At 35.9% G+C, this 25,777-nt stretch overlaps 1 protein-coding gene across 1 annotated transcript in view; it reads right to left on the reverse strand.

Annotated features, from left to right (window-relative positions):
- The window catches only part of MAN1A1 (mannosidase alpha class 1A member 1), a 163,669-nt gene that overhangs the window by 23,523 nt on the left and 114,369 nt on the right, over positions 1–25,777 (reverse strand). The window contains exons 7-8 of the mRNA XM_047857814.1: positions 4,353–4,476; positions 2,367–2,460 (exon numbers count right to left, since the gene is read on the reverse strand). Of these exons, the coding sequence (XP_047713770.1) occupies positions 2,367–2,460; positions 4,353–4,476 (218 nt within the window). The remainder of the gene's footprint in view (positions 1–2,366; positions 2,461–4,352; positions 4,477–25,777) is intronic.

A 25,777-nucleotide genomic window follows, 5' to 3' on the forward strand; every position in this document is an offset into this window, starting at 1 on the left:
GGTGGAAATACACAAAGAAAGTTTAGCCTCACACAGTTACATAGTTGGAAAAGGGAAAGGTATTTAAAGAATCTTTCTAGATAAGTATGGATCTTTTTCTCTGATACTAAAATAAAACTTGACAAATCATTTTTTAAAGGTTAAAAATGTCAAAAAATTTTTTTAAAATCTTTATTTATTTTTGAGAGAGAGAGTGTGTAAGCAGGGAGGAGCAGAGAGAGTGGGAGATACAGAATCCGGAGCAGGCTCCAGGCCTCCAGCTGTCAGCACAGATCCTGATGTGGGGCTTGAACTCACAAACTGTGAGATCACGACCTGAGCCGAAGTTGGACGCTTAACTGAGCCACCCAGGTGCCCCAAAGGTTAAAAATGTTTTAAAGGTTGGTTGTAAGGTGGAATTAGAAATCACATCAATGAATTTTTGTACTGTTACATTAAAATCCATTGGTCTATCTTGCACTTTGAATGGATCTTCTTTCTGACATGATTTTGTAATTGCATGCATTAGTCATTTGGAAAATACTGGTTCACTGAATTATGTGGATCTTCTGAATGCTGACACAGTTCACTATACAGTATCCAAAAACTGTATTTATTAATATGAACACCAATCTCATCATAAATGTCTCTAAGTATTGGTTAAAGGCATCAAGGTCATGGCGGCATATACACATTTCCTGAAATTCTAATTTTCATTTAGAAACTCAAATTCTGTCATGGCACCGACACCATCAGTTTTCTTTGAAGTGACAGGCTCGTTTTTGAGAACATGTCTACGAGTTACCCAATTCTGAACAACCAAAGTGTGTCTTCAGTTGTTCTTTCAAGTAAAAATGGTACTGCACGGAGCAATCGATGGCTGGTTCAGCCTGCAACTCGAACAATCACACAAGTGCTTTTCTATGCGGCAAACACTATTTTCTATTATGCAGCAAAGAAGTGTACTCAATGGCTGAGATTTACCAGACTCAATAATTTTTTTTTGACTTGTGATTTTGGCTCAGGTCATGATCTCACGGTTCATGAGTTCAAGTCCCCCATGGGTTCTGTGCTGACAGTGAGGGGGCCTGCTTGGGATTCTCTGTCTCCCACTCTCTCTGCCCCTCCCCCACTTGCACTGTCTCCATCTCTTTCAAAATAAATAAATAAACTTAACAGGTAATTTTTTTCATTAAAACTATTCATAAGTGCCTCTGGCATATTTTTATTTCTTATTGTCGATGAGGAATACCATGATTAGTACTCTCTGGCTCCTCTACCATGGTTCTCTCTGTGGCTTCAGTGGTTTTACCCACCGTTGCTTTTGCAACAGAAGTGCAAATATCAGCACAGTGAAGGTGGCAGAAAGCCTTAGTATTAACATAAAAATAGCTCTGACCTTGTGGACCTCCTGAAAGGTCCAGTATATGTAGACCACACTTAGGTTAAGTGGCAACCATGATTATGGTCTTGTGGTCTCAACAGCATTGAGATGCCTATCTTCCATAGGCATTACAAACACAGACTTTAGCACATTTTTTCCCCTACTAAATTATTCTTTGAGAAAAGTACTTCTAAAGTAACAGTGAGGCATAATCATCTAAGAATATAATTTTCAATATAAAGAAAATACTCAAATTAGAATTAAATTGTAAGGCATTGCTAATATCCCCAGCACAGTTAGGCACCTCACTTAGTATTCTGCACTTGCTCTTAGTTGCCGCGTTAATCTACCAGGTTTTTTTCTCCAAATCAACTTAAGAACATTTCTTTCAACTACTCTGAGTCTTCGTAACACTGATCAAAGTCCTTAAGGGATCTGAAGTGAAGGCTTCTTGCATAATACTTTCTCCTAATCTGAAGATAATTCTACTGGGAAGAAACCTTTATCTGCTGGCTTAAAATTAAGTAGAGAAAACACCCTGTTTGCTCTTTCAATTTCCTAACCCTTAAAGATTCAGGTTCCTCTCTCATCTTGTAGCCAAAAAAGAAAAAAAGAAAACGCTACAAAGTAGAATGATCCAGCTACTCTTGTACAAAACGTTAATAGTTAATAGCGCAAAGGAACAATTTTTTCTTCTATCCACATGACCAGCTTGTTATAGGCTAACATCCCCACACAACCTGATCAGATCTTCCCTTCCTGATTAATAATTTAAATGTGCTTCAATGTCATCATGCTCACAGTTACCCAGGAAAAATAAGCCACCTAGTTCCCTGGTAACACAGTCTGTCTTACAACAGACTCATGAAAGGAACCATGCCCACTTTCCCCTTTTCGAAACATTCCTCAAAAAGATTTGTGCTTTTTTGTGCTCCTTCTCTCTGTTACTAGAACAGTGCTGGATACCATAAAGAGCTAAAACAAGTCTAATCTTTTGACTTACATTGACCCCACTGTCCACTACTGGGATTCAGATAGTTAGGATAAAGGCCTTGTGGTTTTTCCAGGTTGTTCAGCACTGTTCGAATATTCATTACCTACAACAGAAAATGAAATGTTACTATGAAAATCTAAAAAACAATTCTGGTGCCATTCTTCTCTTTCTTCATTACATTTTTCCATGTTAGGAAAGAATTTAGAATTAGCACAAAGTCGCCACTGGCTTACAAAAATAATCTCAGTAAGTGAATACAGTCACACTGATCTGCCAGACACTATAGAAGGAACTAGGGATATATCAGTGGATAAACAAAGTCATTACCCTCTTGGAATTTGCATTCTTGTGGGAGGAGACAGATAATAAACACATAAATATGTCAAGGTGGTGATAAAGGCTGTGAAAAAATTATAGAGAGTAGTGAGACAGACTGATGTGAGGTGGTGAGGCTGCACGCTGAGTCAGGGATGGCCGGGGAGGCTGACGTGAGGGGATTTGAGCAGGAACTTAAAGAATCAAATGAACAACCATGCGGGAAGTTGGAGGAAGAGCAACCTAGGCAGAGGGAGGTGCAAGTACAAATGCCCTGAGGAGAAAGTGGGTTTGGCAAGACCACTGAGGCTGGAGGTGAAGAAGCAAAGGGGAGAATGTCAGAAAGCAGAGGAGAAAGGTAACCAGGGCCACATGCAAGCCTTGTGGGCCAAAATGAGGGCTTATTTCGAGCGTGACGGGAAGCCATTTAAGTCTGGTGCTCTTGCAGGATGGGCGTGACTGAGGGTATGGCGGAGTTCAGGTGAGAGAAGACAGATCCCTGGAACAGGGTAGCAGCAGAGTCACAGAACAGGGCCAAAGCATTTCCTGATGGATTCGACCTAAGGTCTATCAAAAAGAGAGGAGCCTGAGCCTGGATGACCTCCGATTAGTGGTCTGAACCACTGGGTAAACGGAGGTGTTCATTTATTCAGATAGTGAAGACTGAGGTAGAAACAGGTCTGGGGGTTGAGTCTGAGGCATTTTTTAAGTAGTAGCTCTTTTTTAGATCTTTCAGTGGAAATGCTGGAGAGTCTGGGACATGTTGGGACTGGAATTACAAATTTGGAGTCAACAGCACATAGATAGCATGTAGACCCATGAGACTGGATGAAATAATGTAGAGAGTGAACATAAAAAGGCCCAGGCTTGAGTCCTGGGGCTTTCGGATATTTAGAGATTGGGGTGCTGAGGAAGATCCAACAAAGGAGGCTGAGAAGGAGCACTCCACTGAGGAAGGAGGCAAACCAGGATAACACCATAAGCTTGCAGCCCCATCAGTGTCTCATGGAGAAGTGAGCAAGTGCATCAGATGCTGAGAGGGTGATGAAATTGGGAGGTGAGAATAATTACCAGACCTGGTAATGTGGAGCTCACTGGTCACTGAGATGGGTGTGGCAGGGAGAAAAGCTGACTGGAAAGTGTTCAAGATAGTGGGACACAAGAAGAGGGGATAACAGAGACAACCCTCCCAAGGAATCTTGCTGTAAAGGGGAGTTGAGAGATGGGGTGAAAGCTTAGGGCAGAAGTGTTGGGCTGAATATAAATTTACCCAAATATCTATGGGTTTGTTTCTTGCAAATTAGAAATAGATTCAATTGCTACCTCAAATTTAATTTATATTTTGAGTTTAAAAAGTCACATACGTGGTTCATATAGTCCCACACAACACCTATATATTTTTAGATAAGGAAAAAATTCAGAGAGGTGAAGAGACTTGCTTGAGGTATAGAGAAGCAGACATGTATCACAGGCTGCCTCACACAGAGTTAGAAGATGCCATAAAAAGGCTGCAGGATTACTGTTTGGTAAAATGAAATGCCGCATGTAACAAAACATCATAAAGAACTATATTAAACTTGGTTGTTCTTTTCCACATCCAAAATTACTAAATCATCCAGGAGAGGATATTGTTTCTCACAAGTGCAGCTTTGCAATGCAAGGTGTATTGGAGGATCTCACCTTTTCGGCAAAGATGGGGTTTCCTGATAAGTGGCTCAAGTGTAGAAACTCCAAATGCAGAGTTCCGAATTCTGCCAAAATACTGCTGCCTCCTGAGGCCCAGGGCCAGTTCCTTCCAATCCCACTAAAGAAGAGAGGAGATTGAAGAGTTATGGGTCAGACTAATGCCAATTTTTGCAGCTCTAAATAACAGAAGTGAAAGAGACAGCTTTTGAATAATGGCATCTCAGCTGATAGTCCACTCTGGATATTTAAAAATATCCAGCATTGTTGGCTTTGGCTATTGGTTTCAGGCTTTGACTCTTACCTACAAATTGAAAATCAATGTAGACTTCAGTCAGAAAAAAGTTGCTATGTCCTTGCTGTTGATGAACAGACAAATATTTTGGAAGGAACAGGTGCCATATAGAGATACATACCCATTCCAAGTGGAATATAAACATATCCCAAATCCCACATAAAGCCTTCCAACATTTTAATTAATTTCAGCCTAAGATTCCATGGACTATTATAGACATTCACATTATATTTAAAGTTTTTCTTTGATATACATTTCATTGATTCATTGGTTATAAACTCACTGAATCTTTCCCCAAACCCTCCCTCCACTTACTACTTTCTTTTGTTTTCCCTTACACTATTTTACTTATTTTCTAAGTATATTTTCCAGAGCACTCACTTATTCTCTGACCCATTTAATCTGTGTTCAACACAATTATGAAATTCAAGTCTGAAAGAGGTCAAAAGGCATGAGCTCCCCAAATTATTGCCTCATGGCTCATCTGGGAGAAATGGTTTCTAAAAAGAGTTAATCCTAAATAAACATACATACAAATACACATAAAATAACTTTGGAGACATGGTCAGACTCTTGGGCACAGTGTATTTTTGCGGCACCATTTAAAACATCAAGACTTACATGATATTTGAAATAAAGAGTCAAGTCAAGGATTTTACCAATAAATCCCCTTGGATAAAGCTGAAAACCCACGTTTTGGTTGTTGTTCAAATGTGGATTTATTACATGCCTACCATTTGCCAGGGACTATGTATGGCATTGGGTTAAAGGATGATTATGATCAATCTTTCCTTAAAGACCTTATAGTATAATATGAAAGAATGACCTAGGCATAGATAATTCCAATTAAATATGGTAAGTGCCAGGATAGTTGTGTGAAAAGGTCTCTGAGACCTGAGAGCCAGGACATATAATCCTACATGGCAGAGGGGCATAGAAGACTTCTTAAGCAGGAGACTCCCCAGTCATTCTTGAAGAATGAATGAGATTTAGTGAGGAAGAATGGTGAGAGGGAGCATCCGCATATTGAGAGTACACAGAAGGGCTAGCCAGGAACTGGAAGAAGCTCCTGATACTGGTGAGTAGAGGGAAAGGAAGAGAAGGCTACGAAGTTCAATCTGGGCCAGGTCTTGGAGGCTTATGGATTTCTCACTTTCCTCCCTTTCCAAGTTGACTCCATCTGAATACTGCTCTTGGTGTCCCCTAGATTTCCTCCCTGCTCTGTTTCTTTTTAGAGCAAAACCTAGATTTTATCTTCTAACACAGGTTTATAGTAAACATAATAAAAAAGTAAACAGAAATAAAAGAGGTCTGAAAATCACACATTTATTTATTTTTTAAAATGCCTTACATTTATTAAGTTCTAGGAATGTAAATCAGTTTCTATTTTCATGGCTGGCTTAGACGAAAGCAATAGCCAATCATCCAAATAGGATGAACAACTACTTTCAAATTTTATTAACATATGGCAAGTGCACATAGTAATTGGTCATTAGTTTGTTGTCATATGTTTTTAAATTCCAACCATTCCATCACTGACCAGAGTCAATAAGCCTAATGAAGCAAAAGCAAAAGTTTCTATGTTCTATAGAAACTATTAAAATCAAAGCCACAATATCAAGGTAAGAGTGAATGAGGACTTTGTCCTAGAGGGGGAAAAAGACAATGTGCTAGGAATGCAGCCCAGTTTCCAGATCTTCAAAGACTGGTTCTTTTCAGTTCAGGGTATGAGGGTGTGGCAGCACTCTCACCTGGGAAACTCAAGTAGTATATATGTACTAATCTAAAATTCAAATTACTTTTGTTTCCATGTGTTTGTTCCCTGCTATTAATGTGGTTAAGAGAAAATCAGAGACACACTGAAAAAATTTCAATATGTTAAAAAAAGTTAAGATTTAAAAAGGATTATATATCTTCCCTCTTTCTCCTTTGCACATTCATATCAGAAGGAAATCAGCACACTTCTCTATCACTGTTTAATTATATAGGAAGCAAGAACAGTAAAAGCATTAGCAAAGGATATGTCACGCTAACAGGAAGAAAGCTGGGCTTAGAATACATGGTATGTTTATATGAAAGAATGGCTTTGATTACCATTCTTTCAACCTACAGAATTAATGTATTTCAGTAAAACTGTAAGATCAATAGTTGTGCTGGCTGTTGAATATAAGTGAGAGAGGGATTTCAGGAAGCCAGAGAGAGTATCGTTTTATCTAGGTATTTAATAAGGTCACTTACCTTTTCTTAGGCAAACCCGCAATGACTAGAGATTGGTCTGGGGAAGAGTGTGGGGCACACAACATAAGCCATAATGGCTAAAAAATGTGTGTACGGGGTACAGCTAAAAAACACAACAGCTAAAAAATGTGTGTACTGGCTGCCTGTTTGTACTGCAAATGTGTACTGAATCAGAACCAGTTTTGGACACTCATAGAACACTCCTGGACCGTGAGATTGTGACCTGGCTGAAGTCGGACACTTAACCGACTGCGCCACCCAGGCGCCCCTTTTTTCTTTTTTTTTTTTTAAATTTTTTTTTTTCAACGTTTATTTATTTTGGGACAGAGAGAGACAGAGCATGAACGGGGGAGGGTCAGAGAGAGAGGGAGACACAGAATCGGAAACAGGCTCCAGGCTCTGAGAGTTCTGCTCCTTTGATCTGGGGGTCAGGATACCCTGGGCATCCCATGATTCCAAACACTAAAGCTTTCTAGACCTCTGGGTCAAGATCAGTCTCATCTGAGAGAGTAGGGGATTTAAAATGTCTTTAATTTCAGTTCTGTTATCACAGTATTTTAAAGGCAGTCATGGTGTTCTTTATTTTATCTTTATCTATTTTCTAAACACTAATAATACTTTAGAAAAATATTTAAAAACAAAATAACAGTTTGTGTTCAGAAACTATTAGTTCCATCAGGTAAGCATAAAAGGGAAGAATATTTAAATATTCCCAATCTTGTTATAATGATTGCATTATAACCATTATAAGTCAAATGATGAGTCAGCATATGGAAATGTATACACAAAAAGGCAATTAACGTGATTTGGGAAGCTGCCAAGTATGTGGTTCAAAGAATCCTGGAACAGAACTTCAAACTTTTGTACTACTCTAATTTTACTTACTTCTGTTTCTTCCAAGCCCCAGTTCTTCTATTTTAAATTGGAGTATTATTTAATACATATCTTTCAATGTATTGAAAAAAATTCTTTTTAATTAAAATTTTCAGTATTCTACAAAGGTAATAATTCCTTAAAGATAAAACATCACAACAAAAAATAACTGATTTTGGCAATCACAACTAGAAACATGTCTTTAAAAGCTGAGTCACTATGATTCTTTTGAAAATGTGAAATACTATTCTGTTGTTTTAGAGAGTACAACTTGAGTGTAGTTTATTAAACAGTGTTAATATACTCCCACATCCTATTGCAATAAAAAACAAGAAGGTATAATTATTTACTGACCTCATAGCTCTCATAAGCAGTGGACATTATGCTTTTTTTCCCTCTCTCCTGGGAATGGCTAATATCCAGAGAAAGGAACTATCATTCTAATATTGCTAATCTATTCACACTTGAATCCCAGGGAGTGCTGCTGACTCCTCCTAGAGCTTGTAATGAATCAAGTAGCTGGAGGGTTGTTCTGGATTGATGGCATATCTCTTCAAAGTAATCTTAAATTGAGGTACCCAAAGTGATATGTTTGCCCGGATATAGTTTAGATCATTAAAAAAATACATTTGGCTATTTACTATAATCAAATGAAACAAATAAAGCATTTACAGAACTGAGATGATTCTAAAAAATTGCCAGATGAATATATAAACAAAGCATTACATAGTTATACAGTCTTGATTAGCTATGACTTTCAATCTACTCTTCCTTACTGCTTGCTGTTCTATGCACAATGGGAAATGGGCCAATAAACTATTGTCTTGAGGACTCTTGCCTGAATAATTTCTGATTAGCTGATCAGTAAACAAATGCCCTTCAAGTTCAAAGTCCAGAATATGTTTTATTCCTTTGGGCTATGGAGTTAGCAAGTTTTGGAAGAAAAAAAATTCCCCACATTCTGTATATTATGGTAAAGCGTTACTTATGCATGCAAATAGAGAGACACACAGGGATATTTAATTCAAAAGGGCAGATAATCCAATATTATTCCTTTTGGATTTTAGCACAAATTAGGAAAGAATAATTAGAAAAGTTCATGAACGATTGTTTCATTTAACTGTATTCCCAAAGCTAATTGATTTTGAGATTAAGCAATTTCAGCTTCACTTATTACAAATGCCTCCTTCCTGAACAGATTCACACAATGCTGATCTTTCAAGTTTGTCATCTAAGACCTCACTGAGAGTTGCACTAATAATCCCAGGGGACTGGCATTCTAGGACTAGGCAAGGTTCTACTATAGCTCATCCATACAAAATTCAGCTGGGGAGGACTACTTCCCTCAAGGCTACCCACAGGGAAATGATGGCTAATAAAGGGCAGCCATTTGATTGAATTAATTCACTATTCATGCTTTACTGCCTCTGAACAGCAGCATGTGGGTTAAATCTCCAAAGAATATGCACATTAAATTTCTTAACCAAAGACCAAAACAATGTTTTAAAATTAGTCACCTTGCTCCCTCTTATGGGTAGTTACTTTTGACAGAATTGAAACTAAATACTTATTATTTTAGTTTATTCTGACTGTCAATACTGCTGTCCTTGTATTTGACTATGTAGGATTGGAGCAGAGGTTGGGGTTTGCAAAAAATATAAATGGTGAGGGGCGCCTGGGTGGCTCAGTCGGTAGGGCATCTGACTTGGCTCAGGTCATGATCTCATGGTTCATGGGTTCGAGCCCTGTGGTGGGCTCTGTGCTGACAGCTCAGAGTCTGGAGCCTGCTTCGGATTCTGTGTCTCCCTCCCTCTCTGTGCCTCCCTTGCTAATTATCTCTCTCTCTCTCTCTCTCTCTCAAAAATAAATAAAACATTTAAAAAAATAAAAAAAATGTAAATGATGAGAAGGCCTCTCTAGTTCCATAAATAATCTGCTCCACATGTCCAAAGATGCTAAAATTCTGTTTTCCAGCTGTCCTTTCAGTAAGATCTCCTTGCTAAACATTATCAAGAGATTGCAAATAAGTTGAATGCAGTTTCTATCCACTTATTGGGTAAACTGGGGCAACCTATCATTAGGTTTGGGGAACACTCCTAAAAGGCTAGTAATACTGATTAGAAAGCATTGTAGTGCATTTAGGATGTGTGAGCATGCACATACATTTACTTTACTGTACTTAAAAAAATCATATTCTACATGTTCTTTTAAACATACATCACATTCTTCATGGACTTTTCCCATACCCATCAATGTACATTGTTTTTGAGTGAATAGTACCTGACTGAATGGACATATAGGTGAACCTCTAACAACACAGGGGTTAGGTTGACCTCCTGTTCAGTTGAAAATCCATGTATAACTTTTGACTCCTCTAAAATGTAACTACTAATAGCCTACTATTGACTGGAAGTCTTATTGATAATATAAGCAGTTAATTAACATATTTTGTATGTTATGTGTATTATACACTGTTTACTTGTGATAAAGTTAGCTAGAGACAAGAAAATGTTAAGAAAATCATAAGGAGAAAATACATTTACAATACTGTATTTATTGGAAAAAGATCCACATATACATAGACCCACGCAGGTCAAACCCATGTTGTTTGAGGGTCAGTTATACTCTAGTCTATTTAAACATACATTTATTGATAGACATTGAAACCACTTTATTTTCATTTTACTTTTGTCACTATAAATAATTTGGTGGTAGGTCTAGTTCTTTTTAAAGCTAACTAATTTTCACGCAAAAATGTCTACACAGATTCCAGCTGGAAGATGTTAATTTAATTGTTGAAACCGATAATGAAGATGGATTTGGGAATACGTATTGGAGGTATAAATGTCTACTGTTTACAGAGTTATTTCTTAAAAGTGTGGACCTATTATATCTTGCCACATTTGGTAGTCTCTAGAGCTCTTGGGATATCTTAAATTCATCTGCTGTAAATCATTATATCAAGTCCTTTAAAGCTGGGGATGGAAGAACCACAAATAAACATTTATAGCCAGATACCTTTCTAATAAACCTCAGGATGGAATAGGGGATACTATATTCCATCTTCAGAAATGGCAACGAATATTAGTTTGCCAGAGATTTAGAAACAACTGTTTCATTACTGTAGGAGTTTAACAGATATCATCATTCTAAGACATAATTTAAGATCCATTAAGATCTAATCCATAATACAGTGGATACAGTTTCATAATACAGTGAAATTTGGCTATGTTTATTTATTTGCCTTTCATTCTATGGGTCTATGGATCATCTCTGGATCAAGATAAATGAAATCAGTGCAGATTCCGGCTTTTAATTCTTCAAATTCTGTTCTTCAGTCTCTTTCTGTAACCAGGACGGCCAGGATTGTTCCCTTCTATATTCTAAGATGCTTTATTCATAAAGCACCCAAAGTCTAATTCCAAAGTCTAGGTCAGTGCCAAGAAACAAAGGTATTTAATATATGCTTCATTTAATGAAATTTAAAAAATAATGAAGGGTCTATGTCTTTGGCTCCTACCCCTAACTTGTAGCTAAATAATAAAATCCTATATTTAGAGTTACCACATACAAGCCCTTTTACAGACAATTTAAGAAAAAAAATATCCTTTCTAGTCTGGATACAAGTTTTCTACCACAAACTTGAAGTAATCTGAAGTTGTGATTTCTAAGAGCTGAGATATGGTGAAATGAGAAAAATAAGGACAGGGCAGTAAATTATTATGAAAGCTAAATTTTACTCAATTTAAATGATTGTCTTTTATTCCACTTTAATGTCCTTCTCACTTTTGTGATGCTAAGCTTTTCCTTTATCAATGAAATAATGATGATAATAGGCAGGGTTATGTTTTGGTATTTTTTTTTATGAAATAAAAACACTGGCAACCTAAAGCCAGCCTCTCAATTATTAGGGAAATTTCATGTGGCCCATGAAAGCTACAAGTCTGCCACCACTGATCTTAAGGTACAGCAGAAGCTATGGAGCAATTACTATTGGGAAAGAACAGTTCACTATCAATTATGCCAAAACTAACGTTAGTTTTTGGCAGAAATTCTGAAGTATAAGAGGATAATATTAAATGATTTTGCTCAACAGGTTAAAACATAAGTACTCTGGGGGTACATCTTGCCAAAGTCAAGTAAGAATGAGCCAGTAAGTCGACCATAATTTATTGAGAGCGTGGCACATGTACAACGTAAACATGAAACACTATAGGAAACATGCTAAGGTTTTCTGTTTTTTCAGATGACAAATATTTTATTGGTTCAATAAAGGAACCAGTAAGATAACAAAACAATCAAGGAGCATTTGAGAAACTGGTTGTTTTTAGGCAATGCTAGGAGAGCCCCTCTAGTCTACCCACAATGCTAGGTCATGTACAACAGCATCATAAACGGTAACTCTTGGATTATCTTTTCCACCAGACAAAATATTTGCATCTCTACAAAATCTATATTTCATCAAAATTCTACAATTGAACATGTAACTTCACTAACCCTAGGACCTTTAATCAATAGTATATAGTGCTTTGAATTCAATACCATCTTCTAGATAATCTTTTACCCTAACATGACATGATAGCATACCCACCTTTTTGCCTTATTTTCAAATTTCAGATAACTTTTCTCTGTAAGCACAGTATATATAAGCAAGAGTTTTGGGAATGATAATGATTTCATCTGGAATACAGGCTTAGAAAAGGATCATTGAAATAAAAATCCTCAATTTACTAAAGAACAACCTGACTTTGGAGTTGAAATACTTTTTTTCTTTTTCTTTCTTTTTTTGTTTTTAGATGGAGCAAGAGACTGTGAGAGGGGGAGAGAGAAAGAGGGAGAGAGAATCTCAAGCATCAAGCGCATGGAGTCTGACTCAGGGCTCGGCCCACAACCCTGGGATCATGACCTGAGCTGAAATCAAGAGTCAGACGCTCAACTGACTGAACCACCCAGGCTCCCCTGGAGTTGAACAAAATTAATGGGGTTTCTCAGTAAGCATGTATGGGAGGGTCTGGCTTTACTTGGAGATTGATTAGATTTACTTATCCTTCCAGCATCTTACTGGTCAAGATGGTTTGTTCTGAAATTTTGGAGGGCTGGGTTATCAGCTGCAACTCAATTAACTTTTTGTCCAGTTACCTGAGTAGAAGCAAAACAGTTTTTGGAGAACCATTCCGGTTTTCCTTTGGGCATTCTTCAGAGGTCTTTGGCAAAGAAATCAAGTGGGTCTAATTAAATTTTTATGAAAGAAAGTGAGCTTCCTCTGACTAGTATGGTATATAAAGCACATTGATATTTCATTACCAAGTTCAACAGATCCTCGCTGTATGTTTTTTCCAGATATTAAACTACTTGAGAGTAATTGGGAAAGATTCATTCTCTGATGCTTAATAAATTACTTATCACCATACTTCAGGGTGGGCAATAGATTCTTTTTAAAGGAAAATAAATAAAATAAATGCTAAGTTAAGGAGCCTGTATTGGCAAAATGTAGCTAAATACTACAAGTACTATTCAAATACCCAAATGATGAGTTAACAGTGAGAAAGTTCAAGAAAATAGGTGAGTCTAGGTGATCAGGGCCAAAAATTAATGTGTTCTTTTAAGAGGCATTATGTAAATTCAAATTACTTCTTTTAACATCGAATAGAACTCTAACCAACCAAAAGAAACTAGGTAGGCAATTAAACCACTTTATAATTTAAAATAGTAGTTTTTCTGGGTTTTGAACTTTTACATAAAGAATTATCACAAACAAGTATGCATAACTTGTGGTAAGAACAAACAGATTCAGAGATTACTCTGAACAGATGCTGGAGAATAAAACTATCAAACGACTTCATTCTCATTTCCCTGCCTTCTGCCTACAACTTATGGTTTAGAGGCTGTAGAATACTGTGTTACGAAACAGTTTGGCAACTCAGGTTTTAAGAACATAAAGATTAGGAAAAATTCTCTTGTCTTATGACAAGAGAACTAAGAGGTGAGTAAGAATAAGGAGGAAGAGTACAAGGTTGAGGAAGACTCAGCGATAAAGGCAGGTATCCTTCTCAACGGAACAGGAGCCACTGTGGTTGAAATCCGCGTCTGTTCTGTGTGGCCCTCAATGATATCCTTATATAAATGCAGTCAGTGCTAAAGGATCATCTGTGTATAATTAGCTATCTGCTGCCTTGTGACATCTTCTCTGTTATTTAACTTTTTACATGCTTTAGTTTATCTTCCTAACCGGAGAATAAGACCTAAAGACAATAAATCCAATTCTGTTTCTTTACTGCCTTCCTCCCACCACCCCTACAGATATTCACACAGGTACAATAATTTGATGATTGTTTTATTTATATATTTCAGCAGCAAGTCCATTTCTAACATTACTGTAATCAATATGTTCCTTACAAAATTCAGGAATTACTTTAAGCAAGGTTTATTATTCATAATTAAAATATTTTATATATATTGATAGATACTCTTATGTGTCACTTTAACTCACGTGTTCATATATATTCAAGCAATTAAGATTCTTTATGTTATAGGAAAAAGATACTGAAACATATAACAACACTAACTTTTACAAAGTGAGAATAATCAAAGTGGGTAGTTTACATAGTCTGAACTTTTGGTAGCCTCCTGATGCTAATATTGAAATTTAAGAATGTTTCAAAATATTGAGTAAATAGTTGGAGGAGCTTTGGTAGTAAAACTACCTATTATCTAGAAGAACTATTGAAGATATATGAGTGTTGGCAGATATATCTGTAGCTTTTAAAAATCTTTGTTTAATGTGCACTACCTATGTAAAATGCAAAAATGAAAACATCAGTCTAGCATCTTGAGGCCATACAATCATTCTTATTTTACCTTTAAGGAAATAAAGGAGTGCTGACACAAAAAACTGTAGCTTTTGGTAAATTCTTAGAGAACATTATAAAATGCTAAAATGAAAACATCAAAATAGTGCTTTGAAATTGAAAATGATAATCATCCATTTCACCTATAAGAAAAAGTTAGAGGGGCGCCTGGATTGCTCAGTTGGTTGAGTGTCCGACTTAGGCTCAGGTCATAATTTCATGGTTTGTGAATTCAAGCCCCACGTTGGCTCTGTGCTGACAGCTCAGAACCTGGAGCCTGCTTCAGGTTCTGTGTCTCCCTCTCTCTCTACCCCTCCCCCACTCATGCTCTGTCTCCCTCTGTCTCAAAAATAAATATAAATATTAAATTTTTTTAATTAAAAATTAAAGAAATAAAAATAAAAAAGAAAGGAAGAACGAAAAAGAGAGGAAAAAATACCTTCCTTTTTTACCTTATGGCTAATGGACTCTGAGCTTTACATTGCAGTAAGGGTACAGGGCTGGCCCAGAAAGTTCTGTGTAGTAATTAGGCCCCAAACACTAGTGTTCTTAAGTCACTGAGGATGGGGTTTGGTGATGTCATTAAAAGAATCTCTGAGAAATAGAGGAATCCTGAATGGAAGGAAAGAGGTGTCAATTAGGACAAATTCATCTAAGACTAAGTCAGACTAAGACCAGACTTTCCAGATAGATCTGGTCTGAAATGAACTGCTGTGAGATAAAGCAATGAACTAGAAGAAGCATTCCAAGGATTTATGGATTGAGGCTACTCTTGCTACAAAATAAATCTTACAGCTTTGATGAGTGCCTTCTTGTTTCTTGAATGCCAATTTAAGAACAATAACAATGTTTATGGGCTATCCCCATCTCTCCATTCAAAATGAAAATGTTCTCTTGTATCCCATGGGGAAAATGCACATTCTTGGAATTTAAGATTACCTACTTCAGTTAATAGCAGTCAGTGTGAAATGTCAGTGTGAAAAATGGCATGATTCTCCTGTAATGTTAAGCACTAAGAAGAAAATAAAACAGTACGATGTGACAGAGTCTGACACGGAAGCTTCTTTTGATGGGTTTATTGGAAAGACTATGTTGGAGAGAAGATTTTCAAGCTGAGACCAGTGAGATAAAAATGAACGTATCAGCAAAGACTGGGAAGTGGCTCCTGAAAGTACCCTAAGGTAGGCAGGATGCTGTAAAGTGTGCGAGAAAGAGGCTGGGTGTGTAGCTGAAGGATAATCAGTTAGGGGACTCTAGTGACAGGGACACTAGCAAGCTGATAAAGGCAACTGTAAGGCCAGAGCAAGCGTTTGGATTTATTCTAAGTGCAATGGAAAGTCACTAGGGTTTTACAAAGAAGGTGATGATCTCTCACTTGCATTTTTAGAGTTCATTCTTGATACTGTGGGAAGAATAGACTATACGAGAGCAAGACTGGAAGTAAGCAAGCAAACAGGTATTCAGGCAAAAAACAGATGGTGGTCTGGACTAGGTGCCAATAGATGGACAGATGTGGAGGGATTTGGGCTCTGTCTGGAGGGAAGAGTTGTCAGAAGTATTGGATTTGGAGAAGAGGGAAGACAGGAATCAAGGATGATTTCTAGTTGTTGCTGTTGTTGTTTGGCTTTAGCAGCTGGGTGGGTACGGATGCTATTTTTAAGAAGATGGCAAAGACTGAGGCAGAAGAGGGCAAGACAAAGAAAAACATGAGCTCTGTTTTTCTGATTTGTCTATAATAACCACACTGTTCACAATTACAAGGAAAAAGCCAGGTCTGATCATTTTAATTTTCCTTTTATTTTTTTAGTTTTTTATAAAGATCAATTTATTCAATGTGAGAAACTTTTCTTTTGCAATGGTAATCCTGAAATTATTTAAAATCATGAAAGTAACATGCATATAGCAAAAAAGTAAAAAAAAAAAAACAACAACAAAAGATTATGCAGTGGAAATGAATTTGTCTCTTCCTTCAGATCCTACTATTATCTCTGAATAAACATCAATCACCAATTTACTGGAATCTCTCCTAAAACTTCCTAGTAACATGGTCACTAGACAAACTTGTTAAAAATATAAATGGAAGTATACTATACATGTTACTATGTCCTGTGTTTCATGAAAAAGTGAAGTATTTAGTTGTTCTGCCTCATTCCAGTTGCACAGTACTCCAGTGTGTGGGTGTAGAGTAACTTATTTAATCATTTTTTTGGTCTCAAGTTTCGCTATTTCTAAACAATGGTGCACATTCATGAGTAGGTCTCCAGAATAAAATCCTACAAGTGGAATTTCCAGGTGATAAAGTATATATTTAAATTTAATAAACACCTCCCAATTATATTCTAAAAGGTTTGTCCCTATACATAGTCCCTCTGAGTACGCATGAGAATATCCTAGCTGCTAACTCTGGGCACTCATCAATTTTTTTAAATATTAGGGGTAGGAGGATGAGTGAAATAGATAAAGGGGATTAAAGAGATACATACTTCCCCTTACAATATAAGTAAGTCATGGAGGTGAAAAGTACAGCATAGGGAAAATAGTTAATAAGACTGTAAACATGTTTGGTGACAGATGAGGATCGGCACAGAAATGGTGAAACATTATATTATACACTTGAAACGAATACAAAATTGTATGTTAATTAGACTTCAATAAAAACATGAAACATATAAAGAAAAAATTAAGAACTTGATCAATCTTCTAGGTAAAAAAATAACATTTTAATGCTATTTTAATTTGCATTTCTCTTTTTGAGCTTCTGATGGTCAATGGCCAATGCGCAATCTTTTTCTAAGAAGTATATGTTTACAAACTTGTCTCATTTATGTATTGGTGTCACTGTCTCTGCCACTTCTATTATTTTTTATAAATTAAAAAAATACACAGTTAAAAATTATACAAATCTCAAAATGAAATTTTAAGAAATGTGTACTATTATGAGTGAAACAATGCAATGATGAATGGAGAAGAAGCTCATACTGTATTCCTACCCTCCTAGAATGTCTCCTGCCTGCCTAGTTAGCCAATGTTCTCATCTACATGCATACAAGCATATGGGTATGTGCAGGTATCGAGGATTTGTTCTTCTCAATAAAACGGGATTACATTATACACTTTACTTTGCAAGGTACTTGCCTCAATTAGTAGCTCATCACAGACACCTTTCTAGGATAATAATTTTTAACAGCTGCATAATAATATTTCATAAAAAGATAATCACATTTAATTAAACCAATCCTCTATTGACAAACAGGTAGACCTCTCTAATGTTTAAATACTATAATCATGCCACATTAGCCATCCTTAGTTATAGTAAAGCTCTTAGAATGAGGTTTTTATATATTAAGAAAACTTGCCTTTTATTCATCATGTGTTTTGCAATTTTTTCCCAAGGTGCTATTTGTCTTTTGACTTCAGTCATTTTTTTTTCTCCCTCTGCTAATATTTATTTGGTAAACATTTTGCATTCCCCCCCACCCCCATATATGTTCTGGTTTCTGTGCTCTGTTTAAAAAGTCTCCTCCCCTTATCCAAGATTATGTTTTAAAAATCATGAAAATCTTAGCAATATCTTCCTTAAATTGATTTAACAGTGAAAATCATAGTATTATTATATTTAAGTATATTATATTTTTTAACTATATTTTTGTTTCTCACATCATTTAACACTTTTTAAAAAGTTGTATTAGGCTCTTCTATTCAGTAGCTTAGCTCATTACAGCTAATGAATATTTAAGTAGCTTAAAGTTAAGTTCTCTTAGTATTTTTCTCTCTTTTTTTGAACTTACAGCAAAAGTTTACTGATTTATTTCTTTCCTATAGAGATTTAGTAGTTTCATCAGTATTTCCTAATTAAGAGATGGGGGAAAAAAGGTTGTATTTAATTAAAAATGGAGAACATTTTATCCAGAAGAACTTAGACAACAGAGAGGCTGTAGGTAAATGAGAGAATGGGCCAGATCATCTTTAAGCATTATTTATGCACTTAGAGAATTTTCAGGTGTGACCTTGGGCAAGTCCCTTAAACTCTGTAAGGCAGCAATTTCTTGATATTTAAAACAAAGTAATACCTGTGCAACCCACCTTGTAGGATTTGCACAGGATCAAATGGAATAATACACATGAATGTGCTTTGAAACTATAGAGAGTTTAGCCCAGAAAAGTATTTTTATCTCTTGCATTAAGCAACTGACATTTAGCTAACCAAAAGAAATCTGGTTTTGGGTTTTTCTCTTCAATTTTAGAGATGTCTACTCAATAAAAATAAATTCACCAAATGTTCACTTGGAGATAGAAATTATAACACAAGTAATAATGAAATAGCGTAAGGCATTCCCAGGAATTAAAAATGTAACAAATTGCTACTGTTAACAGCCAACTTTCTTACAGCAATTTAATTGCTGTTCAACTACCAAATATGTAGCACTTCAAGAAACCTCTTACATGTCTTACAAGTCTTCTAGAAAAAAGGTAATTTGAAAAATATTTCTAGTAGTAAGAGACAGCTGCACAGACCAATGTCATTTTATATGCATTAATTAGGAAGAGCACAAAATTCCTGTCCAGTGATTTTTTTCCTGTCCAAAGGCACAAAATCTTAATCTGTTTTGGACAGGTGCAGCATATCCCTTCTGTAAGGTAGCTAAACAATTAATTATGAGTCCCTAATGAATCATCATTTAAAAAAATCCATCTATGTATGAATATTCATATGCATAGGAAGTTAGCAAAGATTATTCTCTCAAATTATCTCCTGCCAAAAGGGGACTTTTGCCACAATATTAATTTTAGAATGATTTTTAAAAGCCTACCACAGAAATCTTTCTTGGCCCAGACTTGCTCATTATATCAACTACTTTACTATAGATAATATGTAATGCTCACAAAGGACATTGTGATTTCCATAGCTGCTGATCCAATCAACTGTGCAACAGTGGGTTAAACCCAATAGGAAGTTTAAAGAAACGGTAAAGATTTGATAACTCAAAAATTTATTTTACTTGGCAAGTTTGAAGAGACGTGCAAAATAATTTTCTTAAAAACTGATCTAAACTTTAAATTTAATTAAAATTATTTTCATATAATGTCTTGTTTGCAGGTAAAATTGTTTACATTTCATTCTTGTTAGAATTACCTGTACACAAATGAAGCAATGAAACCAATGTCAAAAATAACAGTTCTTGATAGACTTAACTAGTAAACCATACTTTAAACATAGATAGCCATTGGGTACCTCTTTTAAATGAGGGCATGACAGGTAGGAGATTGTTTATATAATTCAATTAACCTTTTTTCAATAACCATTTAGGTAGTATTATTATCTTACTGTTTACCAAAAAGAAACTGACACTTAGCAAGGTTAAGTGACTCATCCAGTTTTTAGTTAACTGACAGGGACAGGATGGGATTCCATATTAGGTTGACTATTTTTGCTATGTGTGGGCTACACTTTTCACATACTACATCATGTTATTTTTCATGTTCCTATATATGTTAGGGGTTAATCAGCTAATTTGCAGAGTCTAGGAGACTAGTAGAGCAAAGGGAATTTATTAGCAGTAAAACTGAGATTACGATTCAGTGTTTATTTGAAGCAATATGATAGTTTAAAGAAGAATAATATACACAGAATAGACTCCTAATAAACTTTTTTCTTGATAATAAAACTCCCTGGTGCAAATGTGCTATAAAGAGGTAAAAAGAAAAATAATTCTGATAAGTTGTGACTAAGTAAAACAGTTTTGGTTTTTAATGCCAGTGATGAACTCTAAATGTCTAGGTCAATAACAGTTACTACGTCCACAAGCCCAATATTTTATCAAAAGCTGAAAGCCTTTGGAACAAGAAAAAATTATTTTTCTATTTTTTAAGGGTCCAATTCTTAAAAATCATGCTCTCTCTTAATATATATTTTTATTAGATATAAAATATTTCAAATTAAAAGCACAAAAAGGTAAAATTTTACTTCTGATTCCTATCCCATCCACTGTTTGCATATTTTCTTTCTTTTTCACAGATGGTCACTATTATTTGTTTCTTGATTTTCATTCCAAAGAAAATTTTTTGTGTATACTAACCAATATGAATAAATATCATATATAGTCTTTTAACATAAACAATAGCAGACTAAACACTGTTAAAACCAATTCTTGTTTCATATGTAGAATGCTCACAGACTCATCTTTTAAAACTTTACTTTTAATCAAAACATTCAAACATGTAAAATAAGCAAAAGTTCAATAAGCATTTAGATTTACTCACATAGCTGCCACCTAGATTTAACCACTATTAATATTTACATTGCCATATTTGCTTCACCTATCGGGGGGAATTATTTTAAAGAAATCATAGACAACAAGCTATTAAATATTTCAGCATTCATCTCCAAAAAGCAGAAAATTTTTCCTATACAACCATGATATTATATTGTACCGAAGAACATTAATTTCTTCAAATGGTCTAATGCCTAGTCTTTACTCAAGTTTCAGCAACTAACCTCAGAACGTGAAGAATTATTACTTTTTTTTTTTTAAAGAGAAGAGATTTATTTTTTTTTTTAATTTTTTTTTCAACGTTTATTTATTTTGGGGACAGAGAGAGACAGAGCACGAACGGGGGAGGGGCAGAGAGAGAGGGAGACACAGAATCGGAAACAGGCTCCAGGCTCTGAGCCATCAGCCCAGAGCCCGACGCGGGGCTCAAACTCACGGAGCGCGAGATCGTGACCTGGCTGAAGTCGGACGCTTAACCGACTGCGCCACCCAGGCGCCCCAAGAATTATTACTTTTTACAGAGCTCCTTTGGCTGTAGTATTGCTAGCATAAGAGAAATATTATAGCCTTTAATATGAAAAGTTTACAATGTTTATTTTTAAATTTTGGTTGTTGTTGTCCTTTTATTTTTATTAGTGCCTTTCACCTCTATTCAAAAATAAAAACAATGACAACAAACACCAACCATCTGGACTCCATTTTGACATTTGCCTAGGAAACTTTCTTCATCATGACTAGTCTTCCACACTTTTACATGTATAAAATTGCCAGGATTCTATCCTCATCTTATTATTCAAAAGGAAAGGAAATCATGGTTGTGCATCTCTGTGAATATACTAAAACCACTGAGTTGTACACTTTAAGTGGGTGAACTGTATGGGATGTAAATTATATCTCAATAAAGCAGCTTTAAAAAAAAGGGGGGAGGTAATAAATAAAAACTCATTCTTAAGTAGTATCTGAATAAAGTTAGCTCCCTAAAGTAGAATTTAAAATGTTTCCAAGTATTCTTATTACTAAAATAAAAGCCTAATAATTAAACTAAATAAAGCTCCTACTATTCTACTATTTTGATTATGTGACCGTATTACAACTCTGACTTTTGTTAACATAAGCATAGCATGTGGAGACAGTTATTTTTAAAAAAAGGATAAATCAGAACTAACTCTCTTAGCAAAAAGAAAATCTCATAATATATTTAAAGTTATGTGACTTGAAAGGAAATAAATAATCTTGTTCCCTAGGTGGTACTGACAACTGGTACAAGCATTCTGTAGGGAAGTTTGGCAAAATGCATCAGAAGTATTAATAATATTGACACACACTAATTTAAAAATTTCAGCTCCAGAAATTTACCCTAAAGACATATTAATAATTTTGTCCCCAAGTATAAATATTTATATCCTCAAGTAAATCCATGGCCTGTTCATTCAAATACTATTTATACTAGTATAAGACTGAAAAGAACTTGGCTATCTAACAAGAGAAAGGTTGAAAACTTACAGACCATTTAAAAGATCCAATAGTATGTAGCCATTAAAGATCATGTTGTAAGACAGTGCTTAAAAACATGGAGAATTCTTTATAACATTATTGTAAAAGTGGAGGGACTTCCGGCTTCCAGTAATGATGAAGGGTATTGGCTGGCAAATACTCCAGTAAGTTACAATGTATAATCTGGCTGCTCCCTTCTCTTTGTGTGTGTGTGTGTGTGTGTGTGTGTGTGTGTGTGTGTGTATTTAATATATTATTTATATGTCATCTATCTATCTATCTATCTATCTATCTATCTATCTATCTATTTAATACAACTGTTTTAAAGGCACTAGAGAGTGACCCAAATCAAGCATAAACTAAAGGAGTATTAACCACTGAAAGACAGCAACTGCAATGAGTTAGAACTTGAGTGAGTGCTTTTTTTCCTGATCTCACAAAATTGCAGTCTTACTTTAGGCAGAGTTAAAGGTTGGCAGAGCAGCTGACAATTTACTGAGGGGAGGAAGGCAGGGTGGGGGTAGTCCTAGAAATCTGTGAGCATGGAAGGGGTAGGACCAAAAATCCGAGTATAATCTCTGCCCAAATCCCTGGAGGGCCATTTATTTAGTCGATCAACAGGAAAACAGCTGGCAGAAACCAGAAGGACCTTGTGAGTTCTACTGTGTTTTCTGACTCAGGTACTCCTGTATACATGTCTAACTAGGAGGCAGAAGGCGAAAGGCTTAATGATTTGACGTATCAGAGGACAGAGCTTGGTGATGGCTTACCACAAACTTTGCCCAAATCCTTGATCAAATGGTGAATTGCACAGATACAGAGAAGATCCCCAGGAGACCAAATTAAAAAAAACAAAAACAAAAAAAAAAACAGCTTGAAACTGAAAAACTGAACAGAAATTTCAGCTGTTGCACACTGCAGGGGAGACAGAGTTTATGGTTTGATTCTAAGAGAGTTAGCAGCTTGCTAAGCAACGACAACAAAATAATTTTCAGAAGAATGTAACACATCTGGTTTTGGTAAACATATCCACAATATCTAGTATTTAGCCAAAAATTACTGGACATGTAAAGAAACAGGAAAACGTGACCTATACTCCAGAAGACGGACAGTTAACAGAAACAGACTCTGAGTGGGTCTAGATGCTGGATTTATCATGACTTCAAAACAACTATTTAAATACATTCAAAGAATTAAAAGGCAATCCCTATCAAAACAACACTAGCATTCTTCACAGAACTAGAACAAACAATCCTAAAGTTTGTATGGAACCAGAAGAGACCCCAAATAGTCAAAGTAATGTTGAAAAAGAAAACCAAAGCTGGAGGCATCACAATTCTAGACTTCAAGCTATATTCCAAAGCTGTAATCATCAAGACAGTATGGTACTGGCACAAAAACAGCCACATAATCAATGGAATAGAATAGAGAACCCAGAAATGGACCCACAAACATGGGCCAACTAATCTTTGACAAAGCAGGAAAGAACATCCAATGGAAAAAAGACTATCTTCAGCAAATGGTGCTGGGAAATCTGGAAGAATGAACCTGGACCATTTTCTTATACCACACGCAAAAATAAACTCAAAATGGATGAAAGACCTAAACATAAGACATAAAACCATCAAGATCCTAGAGGAGAGAACAGGTAACCACCTTTTTGACCTTGGCCATAGCAACTTCTTACTTGACATGTCTCCAGAGGCAAGGGAAACAAAAGCAAAAATGAACCACTGGGACCTTATCAAGATAAAAAGCTTCTGCATAGTGAAGAAAAACTAAAAGGCAACGATGGAATGGGAGAAGATATTTGCAAATGACATTATCAGATAAAGGTTTCATATCCAAAATCTATAAAGAACTTATCAAACTCCACATCCAAAAACAAATAATCCAGTGAAGAAACGGGAAAAAGACATGAATAAATACTTTTCCAAAGAAGACATCCAGATGGCTAACAGACACATGAAAAGATGCTCAACATCACTCATAATCAGGGAAACACAAATCAAAACCACACAATGAGATACCACCTCACACCAGTCATAATGGCTAACATTAACAACCCAGGCAACAACAGATGTTGGGGAGGATGCAGAGAAAGGGGAACACTTTTTGTACTGCTGGTGAGAATGCAAACTAGTGCAGCCACTCTGGAAAACATGAGCTTGGAGATTCCTCAAAAAATTAAAAATAGAACTACCCTACAACCCAGAAACTGCACTACTAGGTATTTATCCAAAGGATACAAAAAGGCTGATTTGAAGGGGGCACAGGTACCCCAATGTTTATAGTAGCACTATCAACAATAGCCAAAGTTATGGAAAGGGCCCAAATGTCCATTGATTGATGAATGGATAAAGAAGATGTACATACAATGAAATATTACTCAGTGATCAAAAAGAATGAAATCTCGGGGTGCCTGGGTGGCTCGGTTAAGTGTCTGACCGACTTTGGCTTGGATCATGATCTAGCAGCTGGTGGGTTCGAGCCCTGCATTGGGCTCTGTGCTGACAGCTCAGAGCCTGGAACCTGCTTCAGAATATGTGCCTCCCTCTTTCTCTGCCCCTCTCTGCTCACTCTCTGTCTCTCTGTCTCTGTCTCTCTCTCTCTCAAAAAAAAAAAAAAAAAAACACGTTAAAAAAAAAAAGGATGAAATCTTGCCATTTGCAACAACATAGATGGAACTAGAGTGTATTATGCTAAGTGAAATGTCAGTCACAGAAAGACAAATATCATATGATTTCACTCATGTGGAATTTAAGAAACAAAACAGATGAACATAGGGGAAAGGAAGCAAAAATAAGATCAAAACAGAGAGGGAAGCAAACCACAAGAGACTCTTAAATATAGAGAACAAACTCGGGGTTGATAGACGGGAGGTGAGTGGGGGGATGGGCTAAATGGGTGATGGACATTAAGGAGGGCACTTGTTGGGATGAGCACAGGGTGTTATATATAAGTGATTAATCACTTAATTCTATTCCTGAAATCATTTTTATACTATATATTAACTAACCTGGATTAAAAAAAAAACAAACACACACAAAAAAACAAAACAGAATCGAAACTTAACTTGAAAAAAAAATTAAAGGGAAACTTGCCAACAGGATGGGCAGAAGGAACAGCAAACTTGAAGATATCAATAAAATTATCATATCTGAAGAACAGAGCAAAAATAGGATAAATATAAATGAACAGAGCTTTGGAGTCCTGTAGACTAACATTTAGAAGTCCAACAGAATGTAACTATAGTCCTAGAAAGAGAGAAAGAAGAAAAGAAAAAAATATCTGAAGAAACAACAGCTGAAAACTTCCCAAATTTTGTGAAAAGCATGGAGGTATTAATCTTAAAAACTCAGTAAACTCCAGGATAAATACGAAGAAAACTGTTCCTTGTTA

This window comes from Prionailurus viverrinus, chromosome B2 (genome assembly GCF_022837055.1).
Source record: "Prionailurus viverrinus isolate Anna chromosome B2, UM_Priviv_1.0, whole genome shotgun sequence".
Lineage (NCBI taxonomy): Eukaryota > Metazoa > Chordata > Mammalia > Carnivora > Felidae > Prionailurus > Prionailurus viverrinus.